The 17,500-nt window shown below is 41.5% G+C and overlaps 2 protein-coding genes across 2 annotated transcripts in view; one reads left to right on the top strand and one right to left on the bottom strand.

Moving 5' to 3' along the window:
* LOC119575005 (centrosomal protein of 135 kDa-like) overlaps positions 1–17,500 on the top strand; it is a 150,106-nt gene that overhangs the window by 69,613 nt on the left and 62,993 nt on the right. The window contains exons 3-22 of the mRNA XM_037922317.1: positions 1,126–1,252; positions 1,592–1,759; positions 2,679–2,775; positions 3,613–3,781; positions 4,321–4,498; positions 4,660–4,826; positions 5,064–5,322; positions 5,575–5,834; positions 6,100–6,225; positions 6,432–6,578; positions 6,734–7,031; positions 7,150–7,289; positions 7,602–7,742; positions 8,085–8,237; positions 8,443–8,514; positions 8,837–8,928; positions 9,214–9,352; positions 10,077–10,306; positions 10,913–11,123; positions 11,283–11,398. Of these exons, the coding sequence (XP_037778245.1) occupies positions 1,126–1,252; positions 1,592–1,759; positions 2,679–2,775; positions 3,613–3,781; positions 4,321–4,498; positions 4,660–4,826; positions 5,064–5,322; positions 5,575–5,834; positions 6,100–6,225; positions 6,432–6,578; positions 6,734–7,031; positions 7,150–7,289; positions 7,602–7,742; positions 8,085–8,237; positions 8,443–8,514; positions 8,837–8,928; positions 9,214–9,352; positions 10,077–10,306; positions 10,913–11,123; positions 11,283–11,398 (3,290 nt within the window). The remainder of the gene's footprint in view (positions 1–1,125; positions 1,253–1,591; positions 1,760–2,678; positions 2,776–3,612; positions 3,782–4,320; positions 4,499–4,659; positions 4,827–5,063; positions 5,323–5,574; positions 5,835–6,099; positions 6,226–6,431; positions 6,579–6,733; positions 7,032–7,149; positions 7,290–7,601; positions 7,743–8,084; positions 8,238–8,442; positions 8,515–8,836; positions 8,929–9,213; positions 9,353–10,076; positions 10,307–10,912; positions 11,124–11,282; positions 11,399–17,500) is intronic.
* The window catches only part of LOC119575006, a 32,154-nt gene continuing 28,720 nt past the window's right edge, over positions 14,067–17,500 (bottom strand). Inside the window, exons 3-5 of the mRNA XM_037922318.1 lie at positions 17,098–17,237; positions 16,165–16,328; positions 14,067–16,018 (exon numbers count right to left, since the gene is read on the bottom strand). Coding sequence (XP_037778246.1) covers positions 14,877–16,018; positions 16,165–16,328; positions 17,098–17,237 — 1,446 coding nt within the window. The 3' untranslated portion in view covers positions 14,067–14,876. The remainder of the gene's footprint in view (positions 16,019–16,164; positions 16,329–17,097; positions 17,238–17,500) is intronic.

The raw sequence follows: 17,500 nt of genomic DNA, 5'->3' as shown, positions 1-17,500 counted from the left end.
TTATTATTATTAAGTAACAGGACGGACGGACGGACGCACATACATACATGCCATAATATATATATATATATATATATATATATATATATATATATATATATATATATATATATATATATATATATTATATATATATATATATTTTTTTTTTTTTTTTTTTTTTTTTTTACATCATGATTATTTTAGATTTGTTTGCACAAGTAATTCTAGTATCTGACGTGAATTTTAGGGGGGAACAGATAGTTATATAATTTACGGGACGTTGAAAAAATAATAGAGTTTTATTATACTTAATATCATGTCTTCCTCTGTATTAGTATGATCATTGTGGTGTTTAAAGTACCAACAACATAGCGTTGATATAGAAGGAAACGAATTTAGCATGCGATGAGTTTCTGTATGCCTGTTATAAGGGCATATTAAATGTTCGGAATATATGAATGGAAAGGGATTATTTTAAAAAATGTGTGACTGACGTGTTCATACAAATCTTTTTAATTTTTTTTCTTTTATGTTCGTAATAGGATATACATCATTCATCTATGTATTTTTTTTCTTTCTTTCTTTTATCAAGTAACATGTTTTTGCGTTATTTTACGTTCTGTTTGAAAATCTTTTAACCAGTTTTATGGCATGTTTCATCTAATATAGACTTTTACCTCGATATGAAGTTGATAGGAACTTGCGATAGAGAATGATGATATTGTGTCGCGGGTGGGGCCATTTTCTATGCAATTTTGATGTAAATGTTTGATGAGATTGATTTAGTTTGGCAACGGAGCGAACGTTGGCAGGAATCGTTCAGGAGTTTGCCATCCCGTTCGAGGGAATTGACGGTGTTATTGCTACAGTATATTCTGTCCTTTATGTGTGTGTATTTGGGAAATTCGTGGTTAAAAAAAGTAGGTCTGGGGTTATAAGTTTGTGATTTATATCCGTTGCAGAACGATTAATAATGGCCCATCCGTTTTCCTCGTATTTATCGTGTAGCAGACGTGTTGCAGGCAAGGCTAAAAAGCCCTCGCTGATGAACGAGATAATAACTTAATGATTGTAATAGCCATTTTCCAGCGCGGCGCATGACCTATCTTAACTGATCTCCCCTTCGTCTGTCTCTCTTTCCAGACATGTGAGGAGGTGTCAGCCAGCGTGGCTCCATACCGGGAGGAGAACGGGAGGCTCCTGACCCAGCTCAACGCCTTGCACATGGAGAACATTGCACTCAGGGAACATAACGAGAAGCACAGCAAAGGTATGGAGGCTGGGGGTGGATGGGGAGGGAAGGGGGAGGGTGGAAGTGGGTTGTGGGTATCGCAAAATCGGGTTGACGAGTTTTGTCAGATATGGGCGGAAAGTGATATCAAATACTCGTTCATCTTTAGCTAAACGGAGAGCATATAAGTCACTCAGCTTGAGTATAATAATAATAGCAATAAAAGTAAACTCTGATGGATAACTTTAAAGAATAATAATTGATTGCTTAAAATTTTCTGCCGCGTCTCATGTATTAGCCGTTAAGGTCATTAGCGGCTAATACATTGCGGAATTAAAATGTTAAAATAACGAGACTTAACAACAACGATGTCAACAGAGCTCCAGAATGCCCTGCAGAAGCTAGAGAAGGAGAACCGTGATCTGCGGTTCTTGGCCGGGGAGTACCAGAGGCAGATCGAGGTCCTGGAGGCCGAGTCAAGGAGGAAGAGCGACAGGATCCTTCAGCTGCAGGAGAAGAACCTCCAGGCTGTCATCAGTACCCCAGGTCAGGAGTTCTTGGTCTGTCTGCCTGTCTCTCCTATGTCTCTTTTTTTCTGTCTTTTTTTTATTCTTTGGTTTTTTGTCTTCTTGAGGGGTATGTTTTCATTGGTGTTTGTTGCTCTGTTTGTGTGTTTGGTTGTTAGCAGGATTAAAACAGAAGTTATAGGCAGGTTGTGATTAAATTTAATGGGTGTTACAGACGAATTGTGATGAAATTCTATGGGAGGGGTATCCATGGGCCGAATACCAATTTAGTAGAAGTGAATCAGGTATAAGGATACAGGAAATGGAGATAAGGTGAAACGGGTTTGCCTGTTTGTAAGTTATTGTGTGGATGTGTGTGTGTGTGTGTTTTTTTGTGTGTGTTATAAATAGGGGATGAGGAGGGTAGATAAGAAGTAATGGGAAATGAAGGCAGAAAGAATGGTAAGTGTAGGATAGATGGTAAGGAAAGGAAGGAAGGAAGGATGGAAGGAAGGAAGGAAGGAGTGAAAGAGGATGGGAGGGAAGGAAGGAGGGAGGGTGGATGGGAGGAGGGGAGTGGGGGGAAGATAGGTAAGTAGGTACGTAGGTAGGTAAAAGGTAGAAGGTAGAAGGTAGAAGGTAGAAGGTAGAAGGTAGGTAGGTAGGTAGGTAGGTAGGTAGGTAGGTAGGGGTAGGTAGGTAAGTAAGTAGGTAGGTAGAAGGTAGAAGGTAGAAGGTAGGTAGAGAGAGAGAGAGAGAGAGAGAGAGAGAGAGAGAGAGAGAGAGAGAGAGAGAGAGAGAGAGAGAGAGAGAGAGAAAGAGAAAGAGAAAGAAAGGGAAAAAAGATAGATTAGAGAAAGAAACCCAATGAGGCTGTGATACTAAAACAACAATTGGGAAATGAAAAAGGGTTTAGGAAAAGAAACAGTAATCACAATAGCAAAATTCTCCTCCGGCAGGTGGTCGCAGAAAGCCTGTACCTTTTCAGCGTCAGCGCCTTGAAATCACATCTCATCTTCCAGAGAACAACATGTCTTCCTGTAACAAGTGTTCAAAGTAAGTCATGTGATAAATAAAACAAGAAAAGGAAGAACAGGAAAACGTATGGATGTGCTGAAAGTCTTTTTCTTATATTGCTTGTTCATACCCTGAAGGAGCAATATGCAACGGAAGGGCCTTCGGAATATTTGTGTGTTTTCGTGTTCCTGACTTCGGTGTTTTATTTACAATTGGTTAAGCCTGAATCCTGCAGGAAAGTAAGACATACACTTATTTTTAACTAAAGATAAATGTATCTAATTTTGTTTAGGTTTTACGATTGATTAGTTTAATAGATTACATCACAAAGTTTGTCAGCTTTTCCAATTTTTATTTAACGGCTAAAAATAGTATAAATAGTAATTATTTGATTCGGAACATATTTCGAGGAAAAATTATTGGTGTTATGAAGGGAATTATTTGCTTATTTTGATCTATTCTATTGAAGACTTTTTATGTCCACCTTTAGGTTTAAAGCAATATTGGTTAACTCTCTTCTAAACATTGCTTACCTTTTGTCCCAGTTTTAAAATCTCAACTTCCTTCCCTTCAGCTGATTTTTGTAAATTACCAGGGAGTTCAGGAAGTCGGAAGAAAGTGATCTAAAGGCATGAGACATAGATTAAAAAAGATAGAGATTATAAGAAGAAAATCCATGACAATCCTCATCATTATTCTCATTAGAACTCTCAAAAAGAAGCTACATCACAGGGCATCTTAGCTGTGAATAACTAAGTGGTGATCATCATTGCAGCAAAAACAAAACAGATTTTCTCATAAGACAGTTGTGTGGAGGCTATGGTTTAGCTTCGCTTTTACCGGGGAAATATGTTTTGTTATGATGTATGTGAACAGGTGCGGGTGTGCTGCTGGTGCAGGTCGTCAGCAGAACAACAACGATGCCTACCTTGCTGATCTTTTGCGCATGACAGACCAAAAGCTCCTTGACCTACAGCAGGAAGCAGAACGCAGTCAGCGACAGGCCAAGGAGTATGAAAACCAATGCTCCACTCTCAGGAAACAAGTGAGTGGTAATGAGAATGATTCTGAAGAATGATCTCTTAACTTGACTATGAATCCAGGAAATGAAACTTGCTTTGTAAGTGCTGTAGCAGAGTCCATTAAACAAAATAATATAGAGGAATTGGTGCTTTAACATCATAGAGAAATTATAAAATGAGATTAACTTGTAGGCACTTAACCAAACTTCAGCTAACTGCAATATACCTTTATCATATTATTCTAACTCATCTATCAACTGATATTTTTCTCTAGTGTCTTCTATGAAAATCTTGAGATTTTATTTCAAAGGTTAAAACTTACTTGATGTAAAAAAAAACAAAAAAGCTCTTTAATAGCTTTATTGTGAAATCTCTGCAAAGGATTTGACAGATGTTTATTACATAGAACACTAATATTTATGCACAGTAAATCTGTAATCTGCACAATTATAGTGCATGTAGTCTGAATATGTTATCTGCATAGAAATGAATTGTATAATTTTTAAATGATACCATTAAGAAATTCCATCAGCTTAGAATTAATAAAAGACCCTCCCTGTAGGTTGCATCCAGAGAATCAGAGATCGCAAGGCTCCAGGGTTTGTTGGAGGGAGGACGGACAGTAGCTGCTGTGCTTGAGGACAACCGCATCCATGCTGCTCATGAGCATCTCCACCAACTGCAGCTTCACAATGATCTCCTCACCAAGACGAACATACAGCTGGAAAATAAGCTTAAAAGTAAGGCTAAGATATTTGAGAAGTCAATTATGTAACACACCCGTTATATTCTTCATTACGATTTTGTGTTTTTTTTTATACATTTTTCATGTTTGAAGATTTAGTTTTTTCTGTGCTCAACATATTTTAAAAATATTTTTGAGTTCAATTTATGTCACCAGATATTCTTGGAGATACGCATGAAGCCATGAATAGAGCTGTAGAATTGGCTGATGAGAACACAGACCTCACCAAGGAACTCCATGATGTTGAGAAGACCAATCGCCTCTTGGAGGAAGATGTTCTCAACACGGCAGAAACACTCACACAAAAGCTTCAACGCACAAAGGTAAATAGTGCCATTTCTGTAATCTTGTGTTTATATATATATATATTTTTTTTTCTGTTATTGATATTTTTGAAACTATATGTGTGGAGTTGTAGTAAATTTGTATTTGAACTTGTCTTTAGGAATGTTGTGATTATTTTCTGAAGTTTTGTGTCATTGTTGAAAAATGATTTTTTATTTTAGCACTTAGGAGAGTTATGTATGTCAGTTAAAGAACAAATTTCATGCCCTTTGCAGTCTAAACTTATAAGCTGTGAATCAGACCTTGCCGAGCAACACCGTCTGTTTCATATCATGAGGGATGAACGTGACAGGCTCTACAAGGAGCTGATTCATGTGCGTCATGACCACTCACGGCTCACTCATGATCACACACGCTTAGTGACAGAACGGGTACCAATGTTAGATGAAAACAGGCGTATGGAGGACCTCTTGCGAAAAGGACAGGAGGAGAAAAAGACACTGGTGGATAAAATAAATCATCTAACAGTGTCATGTGAGTTACTGTAGAATCGAATGTGAACTGACTCTTTAGTATTAATGTTGTAGCATTGCCCATGTGTATATTTGGTACTTATTCTGATGTTTGTTTTTCAGATCTTGTAATTTTTAAAGATATTTTTAAAAGTATAGAAAAAGTGTGTAGTTTCAAGTCTGCATATTTTGTCCAGAATTGATGGCATCTTTGTGCAGCATGAAATTACTGACTGAATATTTTTATGACTAAAGTAACATTCCTCCCAAACAGTACAAGAAGCTGAAACTGAAAAGCTTCGCCTGACAGACGAAGGAGAGACCCTTCGCAAGAAGATTGCAGAGTTGACAGAGGAGAAGGACACTGCAGAGCAAGGGAAGTCCTTCTACACCAGTGAGACAGTGAAACTACAAGGCCAGAACAAGGAGATGGAGCAAGAGAGGGACTATTACAAGGAAGAAATGCAGAAACTCCAGACGAAACAGATGCAGCTGGAACAGGAGCTTGACTTCTTTAAGGACCAGTCTGGGGAGGTCTGTGGTAGCCTTTAGTGAATATATTTTCATACTTCAATATTGTTTTTGGTATTGGTGCTTTTGTACTTGAAAGCTGCATAGAAAGAAGTGGGAAAGTACAATAAAAAAATCTTTTCTTATAAGATAAGCACATACACCAGATATTTCTGATATATGTGGCTTTATTTACTCCTTCTCTTATTTTTTCATTCTGCATGCTGACTTTGTCAAAACAGTATATAGATTTAAATTTTAAACAATTAGAGCAATATAATTATTACAGCTATCGAGAACAAAGCAAGCTTTGGAACAATCTCGAGATTACATGACAGATGACATGTCTAAACTACAAGCTCAGCTTAAGCAGCTGCAGCTAGAGAGGAATTACTTCAGTGAACAGTTGAATGTGGTAAGATTTACAGGGCTGATGTACTTCTGTTTTCTTTTTTCACCATAAAAAGACTACTAGTTTTTGTTTTAAAATTATTTTACGTGCATATTCTTTGTATTATTTAAAAAATAATCATATTGGAAGAGGAAATAAAAATTGTGAATATTCACTGACAGTTGAGAAAAATATTTTTAGACTGGCGTTCATTTCATTAATTTTTCCAGAATCAAGATGAGAAGAGACAGGCTGAGAGGGAACGAGAGTACTATAGTGAACAGGTTCTTCAGCTACTAGACATCCTTAAGTCCAAGCCAACATCAACACCCTCATCACCAATGCAGATTGGAAGAAAATCAAAGCCTGTGTCTCCAGTAAGTGAATTTGTTTGTTGATGCATTCAAAAGAAGTGCTTGAAGAGTAAGTGTATCAGTTTTGTAGTAAAAGAGAGAAAAACTATGTAAATTTGGTGATATCTGTTGTTAGAGGGCTTTGATTATTGCTAATTGTTTGTGTCTCTCTCTCAAAGGAAAATGAGCTTGCCAGAGTGTGTCATGAAAGAGATGTCTTGAAACAAGAGAGGGATTTCTACAAGATGCAGTACCAGTCACTAAGGAATCAACAGCAAGCGCCATTGTCTGGCAGATCAGGCAGCTCTCCTGTATCTGGGCCCTCTGGAATTCCTATATCAGCAGGTTCTGTTCCAACAGGGGTACCAGGGGCAATGCCATTGGGTCCTTCAGGGATTGCCCCTCCATCGGCAGGTCTCATAGGCAGTCCTGCCTCTGGATCACCTCCACCTAGACCTCAGTCTGTACCAGGAGCAGGTAGGTTGCCCTTGAAGACTAAGGTTGTTTGCTTTGGTTGTTGAAATTTGATTTGCGTATTAAGAAACCTCAAATGTTTGCCCTTTACTTTACTACTACATTACTATTATGGTTGCAGCGGATGTAGAGGCAGTTAGACGAGAACGAGATTTTTACAAACAGCAGATGGAATACTTCCGCCAGCAGTATAATGCACAGATGTCCCGCATGCCCTCTGCAGCAGGTGTTCCATCAGATGGCCGGCCACCAATGGCCAGAGTGAGTATTTTGTATATTTGTGTAAGGCTTAGACAAGTTTTGTTGTATCATATGTATATGTATCTACATGAAGCACGGAATAGTTTTATATGCTTGTGAGGTTTCTGAAAATTAATGTATTGCTATTGGAAGGAGAACTATATTGATGAAATATGATAATCATGCAGTTCAAAATTACATGTCTGAAGCTTGTAATATATATGGTATGGGCTATAGTAGGTGAGAGGTGTAGAATAAGATCATAGATTTAATATACACAATATTGGGATCATGAAATAGAGGACTATATGAGTACCAATCCTTCTTCATCAGGGATCTGCTGAGACTTCCCCTCCTGTGGATGCTGATTCAGCGGCTGTTAGGAGTGAGATGGCAATCTACCAGCAAGAAAGAGATTTCTTCAAGCAGCAGTATGAAAATTTAAAGGCTAGTCTGGCTCAGCCAATCCCTCAGGTAATTTGAAAGTTTAATTTTTGTGATTGTTTTAAAGAAATGTTTTCTTCTCCTTCTTATTTTAAAGTAAAAATCTGTTTGTCTCATATCTTTAGTAGAATTGAAAATAATGAGAAATAGGTCAAGTGTCATGGAAACAACTGTTGAAATTTATTAAAAGAACATTGAACATTTAATGATAATAGTATATTTTCTATTTTCAGTGTAAGAATATGAAAATAATATTATTCATAAGAATATTGATATATGTAAACAGTAGAAATGTAATTTGATATGCTTTGTAATAATTATTTTGTTATATTCTTCCTGAAGATAAAGATTAACCACATCTTGCTTTTGCAGGGAGATGGTGCTAAGGAAATAGATGTCACTAATGTTATACGAGAGCGAGACATCCTACAACAGGAACGAGATTTCTTTAAAAACCACTACAATGAAATCTCTCGTAGGATGGCTCAGGCGGCCATTTCGACACCTTCTGTGCCTCAGTCCATTGTTAGTTTTTTCACTCTTTGTATACTCAGCTGAATATGACTGGAATAAATATGAAAATAATAATATAATATAATATAATATAATATAGCTCCAGTGAATACAGCTTTTTAATTCATCATTAGAATCAAATTGAATGGGATTAAAACGATGACGGTGTTATGGTTGAAGAATTGCTTCTAGTTTTTGTTTATTTTCTTCTTTCCAGAAACAAGAAATAGAATCATTAATGGCAGAGAAACGAGGGGTTGTAATAGCCAAGGCAGACTTAGAGGCCAAGGTGAATTTGTCCTTTGTTCTTGTAGTTTCATTTCCAGTTTGATTTTTATCATCATCATCATCATCATCATCATCATCATCATCATCATCATCATCATCATCATCATCATCATCATCATATCATCATCATATCATCATCATATCATCATCATATCATCATCATATCATCATCATCATCATCATCATCATCATCATCACCATCACCATCACCATCACCATCATCATCACCATCACCATCATCATGTCTGCCAAGATAGTAGCAGTGACTTGTCAAGTGAATAAGTTTCAACAAGTTATAGTCATGTTAACACCTCTTATTTCAGGTAAGAAATCTTACTGAAAAGCTGAGGGAAGTTGAACAGGAAAAGAATGAAATTGACAACCACACAAGGGAACTTCATGCAGCGATTGAAAAGTAGGTAGAAAGAAAAGGAAATTTATTAGATTGATCTCTTAAGTGACTGAGATGTAGATGATATATCTTTAGATATTTTAATGTATATAGGCATTGAATTCGTAATCATTTTTATTAATTTCTTTGTCCTTTACTTCATAGTCATTCTTACTCACAAACAAACTCCATGGAAAATTGCTTGTTAGAAGCTTTATATATATGTATTATTTGTAGATTTTACACTGACAGTGACATTATCTTTGTATTTAATATGTATCTCTTTGTGATTATGTGATATTCGTTCAGACTCCAAGATGCTGCCACCCAGAGGTATCCCCCATCCACGCAAGCCTTCATCTCAGAGATAAGAAAGGCTCGAGATGCAGCTTTGACGGACCTTGATAAGGTGAAGAAGGAACGGGAACTCCTCAGGGAAAAATTGAGGGTATGTTGAATTTTATGTGTTCATTTTTATATAAGATTATCAGTGTTGTTTTACTTAGATTCTGTATTTAATGAATATGATTTTTTTTTTGTTGCTACTGGGAATAACAGTCAATAGATGTATTATTGATCGATTATGCAGTCTTGAATTTTCCTTCCCCCCAAAAAAGCCTTTGTTAGTGATTGGTTATGTGATATCATGATAACTACTCTACACAGTGTTTAATTGTGGTATTATTTGATTTTATGTTTGTGTGTATGTCACTTTCTTTGTGTTTGTGTTTTTCTTGGAATTGAATGTTTGACAGTTTCTATATATTTTATTGTACAGTTCATCATCACTTTAAAGTTTTATTACATTAAAGAGGATTAGTACTACAGTGCCTCTAAGTTTATTGAGAGAGAGCTCATTTGTGATGAATGATTGGTTAGAAAAGTAACCTTATTAAACAATGTTATAATGCTATCCATGTATGATTGATCTTATGATCTATTTTTTCTAGAAAAGATTACTTTTGATCAGTATTGCTTTTGTTGGTGGTGGTGTTATTATTATTACTATTATTCTAAATATTCAGTACCCTATTTTGTTGTTATTATTATAATTTTAATTTTTATTATTATTTTTATTATTAATAGTAGTAGTAGTAATATTGTTTTTGTTCTTTATATTATAATCATCCTCAACATCATTACCCAAATCATCCTTCCCCACCGCCGTCCAGAGCGCCACCACCAGCCAGATGCGAGAGAAGGCCACGCTGGAGGAGGAGGCGTCCAACCTCCGGCACCAGACGGAGGAGGGAGGCAGGATCGCTACGGAATTGCATCAGCGCCTGCAGTCCCAGGGCTCGCTCATAGCATCGCTGCAGGATCAGGTGCAGGCCCTACAAGATGCCCTCCAGCAGGCTAATAATGAACTGGGTCTGCAGGGCAAGCAGTCTGACGATATGAAGTGAGTGTTTTCTTTTTCATTAGTTGCTAGAAAGGTAGTAGGTAAAGTTGTAGGGGATGTAGGAGTAAAGGGAGGAAGTTAGGTTATCGTTATGTTGATGTTGTTGAGTAGGTTAGATTATTCTTATGTTAATGTTGGTGAGTAGGTTAAATTATTTGTATGTTAATGTTGGTGAGTAGGTTAGATGACTGATATGTTGGTGCTGGCGAATATTTTCAGGGCATTTTTCGTTTTTTTTAAGGGTTACAAACCTAGATATTTTTGGTGGGGTGTTCGTCAGAGGAATGAATTAATGGGAGGATATACAGTCCATTCATCTTTTGCAAGTGGAGGGTTATGTGTCTAGGATGGTTACGGATACTTTAATTTAGGTTTATATAAATTAGATGCCACTAGATGATGCATTCATCATGAAGGCTAAGTCTTCTTTGTAATATTAGTGACATTGATCAAGCTTTATTTTATTTATATATTTGTTTACTCTGAAAAGCAAGACTTTCGCATTTGCGCGTTCTTCTTGTTCTCCTACATACGAACAAAATAATTGTATCAAATGAACGCGGAATGGATTGAAACCTGACTAATACCTCATCTGTATCCACGCAGAAAACTATTGGAAAGGAAGGTAGGAGAGATCGGCGACACAGAGCACCAGCTGGAGTTCCGCCTGAGCCAGCTCTCGGCAGCTGAGAACCGAGTGTCAGACCTGGAGACTGAGCTGGACAGAGTGACCAAGGAACTGGCGGTGGCGAGGGCAGACGGGGCAGCCCTGCGGGGGAATGTCAGCCGTTTGGATCACGACAAAGATCTCCTGAATGTAAGCATGTGGTTTTAATGCTGGTTATTTCTGTAGAGACGAAGGAAATTTGTATCTGATTACGCGCTATTATATTTTCACGTGTTTTCGTTGTTTATTCTATTTTTTTTAAAATCTATATTGACGTGATTCTCAAGCTGCTCTGACTCTCCCTTGCAGACAGAGTTAGACACAAAGACCGAGCAAGTTCTACACCTGCGAGAGGAACTACGGAAGAAGGAGGCCACGATAGCTCAGATGGAGGGGAATATAACCAAGCTGGAGGGCAAGCTTGAGTGAGTAAGCTCTGATATATGCGTAGGAGTTGAAACAGGCCCGAAAATTAGACGGAAAATAGGTGATTCTTTTTTTGCTCGTGTGATGAGGAGTCTACCTGGACTCGAAACGTCAGTATTTTTTTATTCTTTTCTCATCGTGTTTCGATGCATATGAATATACGCGTTGTTTTTCGTGGATGTTATCATATATCTGTATCTTTAAAAGTATGGAAATATTGTAGAATTTAAAATTGTGGATTGTTAGTTGGTGAGTGAGATGAAAGTATATTGACGATTGAGAGGAATTGCACTTAACGAATGTTGCAAATCTGAGAGAAACAAAATGTAAGGGAAGTCGATCCATAAGTGGAAGACAAACCAGAGGCGAATGGAGGCGAGTGGCATGGAGAAATGAGCGGATGAGTTCGGTGATGAGTTACTCGGTCAGTTATAAGATTATCGTTATTGTTTTTCTTCGATTTTGCATTTAATGTAGATGATTAATGGTATGTTAGTACAGGCATCTCTTGCAATGCAGTCATTAGATGTATTATTCATCGGTTATGCAACTGGGTTCCTTGTGTAAGACGCACCCGAGGATTTTGGTGTCCTTGTACAACGGATGACTAGCATAATGTCCGAGTCTAATCCCAAATGTGGCGTTATTACGGTGCAAGATGCTGGTAGGGAAGGTACCGGACCTTGAATTAGATAGGGTGATTTTGCACTTATATATGAAAGTAAGTTTTTAAAATTTTTAATGTGGTTGAATTGGGCTATTTAGCTGTGTCTGTTCTCACTTGTCCCGATTTCTCTTTCCAAATTGTTTATATGTTTATTTTCTCTCTCTCTCTCTCTCTCTCTTTCTCTCTCTCTCTCTCTCTCTCTCTCTCTCTCTCTCTCTCTCTCTCTCTCTCTCTCTCTCTCTCTCTCTCTCTCTCTCTCTCTCTCTCTCTCTCTCTCTCACTGTCTCTCACTCTCTCTTTCTCGCTCCCTTTCTCTTTCTCTTCCTCTTAGTGGGAACTTACAGTCCAGTAGCGTGCGAGAATCGGTTTGTGTGTGTGTGAAATCCCTGAACGGAAGTTTCTAAAATTCCATTGCATGCACGATGAGATACGTTTTGCTTTTGCTAGAGAGTAGACAAAATTAGATAGGTACTGTTTGTGTGTGTGTGTGTGTGTGTGTGTGTGTGTGTGTGTGTGTGTGTGTGTGTGTGTGTGTGTGTGTTTGTTTGTGTGTGTGCGTGCGTGCGTGCGTGCGTGCGTGTGCGCGTTTGTGTGCGTGCGCGTATGCTTCTCTGTGTGTGGCTGTCGGGTGTGTTTTGTCTGTATGCCAGTGAATCGGTCTTTTTGTATATTTATGGGTATTCGTAAGTACATGTATACATATATATATTTTTTTTTTGTGTATGCTAACGTGTGCATGCGTGGCGACACTCGCTGAATGTACAAGCAGACTGCGGAAGAGAAATCACACGATCTCTTGTCTTTGAATCTGCACCTGTTGCGGTACGTTCCCATCAGTTCCGCGTTCGGAATGTATTATTCAAAAGCACACGCTTTAGAGCAATACCTAATCGTTTTCTTTCTCACACACGCACACGTGGGCGCACACGCACACGCACACGCACATACACAATAACCCACAGCCATGCGCACACACGCAAGTGATGAAACATCCATTAATTAATAGATGCAATTGAGTAAATTAAAAAATTTCTCATTGCGGTAAATTTTGATAAGTCTTTCTCCAATTCAACACCTGTCGTAATTTTCAGTAAATGAGTAACATGCAAATGAGAAATGCGGTAGGTGTAAAAAAAAAATGTTTTTTTTTTCACACATCTTTATCTTCATATTAATAATAATTTTTCTTTAATTGAATAACATGAAAAAAAAAAGAATTCGATAGATGTCGATGGCACATTTTTTTTCTTTCTTAATTTGTCATTAATTCACCAGATTCATCAGTGTCGTTTGATATTCCGTATTTTATTCATCTGAATAAGATAGAGGATAATTAGGCTATACCTTAAAACTAGATATAATTATAGAATAAGTATGTTTCAAACCTCTCGGCGCTGCGTTGGCCCCGGAGTCGAAGCCTCGGGCAGGGAAAGCAAAGTCTGCTCGAGCGAAATTGAAAGAGCAAATGTTAACCGACGTGCTAATTATCGCCTCTTTGCATAAGGCAATTCCTCCGGCGGCGAAGAAGGGGGGAGGGTGTGTGCGTATGGGGATGTGTGAATAACGTATTATATGACTTTCACTGGTGTTCCAGGGTAGGGGCGGGGGTGGGGTGGGTTCCTGCCCCCCCCCGGGGAGCGATTTTCAGATTCTTTGTTTACTTTCGCGTGTCATATGGCGCGTGCCGGCGTTGTTCTGCGAGGAAGTAATTATTTATTATTTTTTAATGGGTTTGGGTATGTGTGTGTTTGCTGTAATTTGCGTTACGTCAGAATATACTTTCGAAAAAGAAGAGGAAACGTGGTTGTGTTTTGAAAATGTGTTTACGTCGGCGGGATGGAGCGTGTTGTCGCCGGCTTTGTTTACCTGGTACACGGCATCAGGAGTTTTTTTTTTTGTTTTTTGTTTGGAGAGAATGTTGCGAATATTTGGTTTATCATTCAGGCTTAAGGTTGAAGGAGGGAAGGGGAAAGGGGAAGTAGGAAGTGAAAGTCGTTGACAGAAGGAGGTTTTAACTTTATTACATATTCACGGAAATGAACAATCATGAAAGATATATATACACATGCATTGTAAAAAAAGATATTCACAAAAAAAAGCATCAACCTCCAGGCAGGCCCGTCGGGTTAGAGTGTGCAATTGCTCGAGGTCACCGCAACAACACACGTGTCTCGCAGCTGTTGGACACATCGCGGCAGGCACTTCCCTTATTTGATTTTAGCAAGTGTTTCGTGCGGCCGGCCTGCGGTTCGCCTCTGACGACGGGGCGGGGAGGGAACCGAATCGCTGAACTTCATTCACTGTCGGACGTGTGTTTGTGTGATTATTACACTCTGTGGTGGTAGGGATATTGTCTTTTTTCCGAACACTTAATCCGCCGCGAGGGAATGATGTACGTTAATAGCGTTTCAGAGTCACATTCGAGGAACGGCTCCCGTCCCGTCGGTGAGTCGCAGGCGAAGACGCGGAGGCACGAGCGCGGGTCGCAGGGGCGGTGCCGGAAGGTCCTTTTGCATGGCGGGGGCGTGGAGTCCGGGCGGCTCGTATCACAGGCTGTGTGGGTGCGTGGGGGCCATGGTCTGGGGTCACGGTAATGCCCTGCGGCGTGTGGGGGTGTGGGGCGGCCACCCCCGGCGTCGCTTAGGTGGAGGGCTCCCCCCACCACGGCTGGAGGGACGGCTCTCCGTCGGGGCGCCCCGTGTAGTACGTCCCCGGAGAAGTGCCGGGGATTTTGAAGTAGGACCCGTCGAGGAAGCCCCACGTCTCGGTGTCGGCCATCGAGCGCCCCGTCCGCCCCTGGGGGAAGGCAGTCACCGCCGCGCCCTCTCCTGCCCCCGCTGCTCCTCCGCCCGTGGCATCCTCCACGGCCACCAGCGAGTAGATGTTGGTGGGCGCGGGGCGACTGGCCAGGCGGCGCCCATTGCGGAGGGCGGGCGGCGGGGCGGCGCGGGTGTGCGCGGGGTGTCGCTTGTAACGTTGGCCGCGGCGGGCACGAGGGTGTCGTTGGCGCCCAGCGTGAAGGAGCTGTCCCCGCGCGCGGCCGTCACGCTGTTGCTCTCGCGGTGGTGCTGCGGCGCCTTGTCTCTGGCGGGCGCGGCGGTCAGCAGCAGCAGGGGCGCGTTGGGCGTGTGGGACGAGCCGGCGGGCGTGCAGGTGGGCGTGACGGGGCGCCATCGCTTGATGACCATGATCTCCCCGACGGCGCACGGCCCGCGGGTCTCGATGCGGTAGCAGCGGTCGTCATGCCACTGCACGAAGCCCTTCCGGATGTCGCACGTGCACTGGACGCCGCCGGTGGCCTTGTCGTACGAGAGCACCTGCGAGTGCTGGCAGGGGCCCCGCCCGCCCAGCTCGTAGCACCGGTCGTCCTCCGGCCAGTAGCCCACCAGCTCGCGCGTGCAGCCGCAGGCGCCGCGCAGGGGAGTCTCCTCGTCGTAGATGAAGAGCTGGCCTTCGGGGCACGGGCCGCGCCAGCCGAGCCGGTAGCAGGTCTCCGTGGCGGGGTGGTATCGGCGGGTGCCCGAGCACGGGTACTCGTGGCACTCGCCCTCGAGTGCGGTGCCGTTCTCGGTCCCCGGTGCCGAGATGAAGAAGTGGCCCTTGTCGCAGGGCCCGCGCGAGTAGAGGCGGTGGCAGTGGCCGGACGGGGCCCACAGCGCGTGGTCTTCCCGGCAGCGGCACTGCGTGGTCATCTCGCGCGGGTCGAAGGTGAACACCTGGCCCGGCTTGCACGGGCCGCGCTGGTTGAGCTCGAAGCAGCCGTCGCTCTCGCGGTGGTAGTTGGTGAGGATGGAGGCGCTGCAGCTGCACTCGGTGGAGCCGCGCGTGGCATTGTACAGGAAGATGGCGCCGTCCAGGCACGGGCCGCGCTCGAACAGCTCGAAGCACAGGCCCGTCAGCGACCAGTAGTTGCTGAACATCACGTTCCTGTCGCAGCCGCACTCGGGGAACCCTGGAACGAGAGGCGCGAGGGTCACGGCACGCTGAAGGCAGTCTCGGCTTTATTGTCAGTCACAGTAACGATAAGAATTACTATTATGTACGAGAAAAGAGGCAATTAAAAATGTGATAAGTAGTGTGAGCAAGTGAGAAAAGTACCTGAGATGGGATTGATGTAGATAAGGTATCCCTTGAGGCAGGGTCCTCGCGTGTGGTATTGGTAACACGTGTCATCTTGGGGCCAGAACACGTGGCGGGGCGGGCACTCCTTGAAGGCGCGGCACGTGCCCGTCTGCCCATCCTCTTCCGTGGCCAGGTACTGCCTGTCAAGAGGAAAAAATAGGGAACTTTTCAAGCTTGTTGTCATTGCTGTTTGCCTGATAATTATCATCATTAATCATCATCGTCGTTGCCATCATCATCAATATTGTTATTTATATAATAATTCATACTACTCAGTAAGAAGCTACTTGGACCAGAGAAAAACGAGCGAAGAAATTTATCCTATTTATATTTTTCATCAACGTTTTTCCTCAATGTTACGCGCCCGTAAAAAAAGACCTTGAGAACAGCGATCTGTTAATGTAAACAGGTAAAGAAAAAGAGGCGGTATAAGTAACCCCTACAGGTAAATTTAACGGGAATTTTCACTTCCTGCTCAGAACTGGAGGCCGGAAGTTACCTGGTGAAGTTTACCTGTCCCGACGTCGCGATAACAATTGTTTATAGTTATGAAATAGTATTATTTAGACTTGGTATGAAAAGTTTGGTTGGGTTGGATTATGTACATGTCGAAAATAGTATCAACAGTGAGAATGAAATAGTCACTTAGACTTAAGTATGAAAAGTTACGTTTGGACAAGAGGTAGTATGAAAAGTTAGGTTGGGTTGAGGCGGAACTGGTTGGGTTGGGCGAGGTTAAGTTAGGTTAAGTTGGCTCGGCGAAGTTAGGTTTCAGTTAGGTTTGTGCGGGGTTGGATTAGGTTAACGTTGGATGAGATGAGATTAGTATTGGTTGAAGTTAAAGGCTAGATTAGGGTTGAGTAAGGTTGTGCTAAAAACTCATCGGTGGAATTATTATCAAGAAAGTACCTGGAAGTACAGGGTCCCTTTGTGTACTCCGCGTAGCACAGGCCGGTGGGCGGGTACAGGATCTTGCCTCTCGGGCATCGGCACGCTCCGGAACCTGCCACGGGGTCATAGTAGAACTCCTGGGTATCTCCACACGGGCCCTGGTTGTGGGGGGAGGGGGGGAGAGACAAGGAAGGTTATCCATATGCTTGCTTTTTTTGTTGTATGTTTACTTATGTTTTCTTTGTTTTTTTCTTGTTCGATTAAAATCTACCAAGGAGTGGATAGTAGGATGAGACGAGTTTTAAAAATAAAGTATATGAAGGGCGTTTGTATTTAGCTTTGAAGTCTTAAGGCATTTAGGGATATACTTTTTTTTATTTATTTCTTTATTCTGTTTATGATCTCTAAAGGGAATAACCTC

The sequence above is a fragment of the Penaeus monodon genome, chromosome 7, assembly GCF_015228065.2.
Source record: "Penaeus monodon isolate SGIC_2016 chromosome 7, NSTDA_Pmon_1, whole genome shotgun sequence".
Lineage (NCBI taxonomy): Eukaryota > Metazoa > Arthropoda > Malacostraca > Decapoda > Penaeidae > Penaeus > Penaeus monodon.
This window is presented reverse-complemented; position numbering and strand designations above follow the sequence as displayed.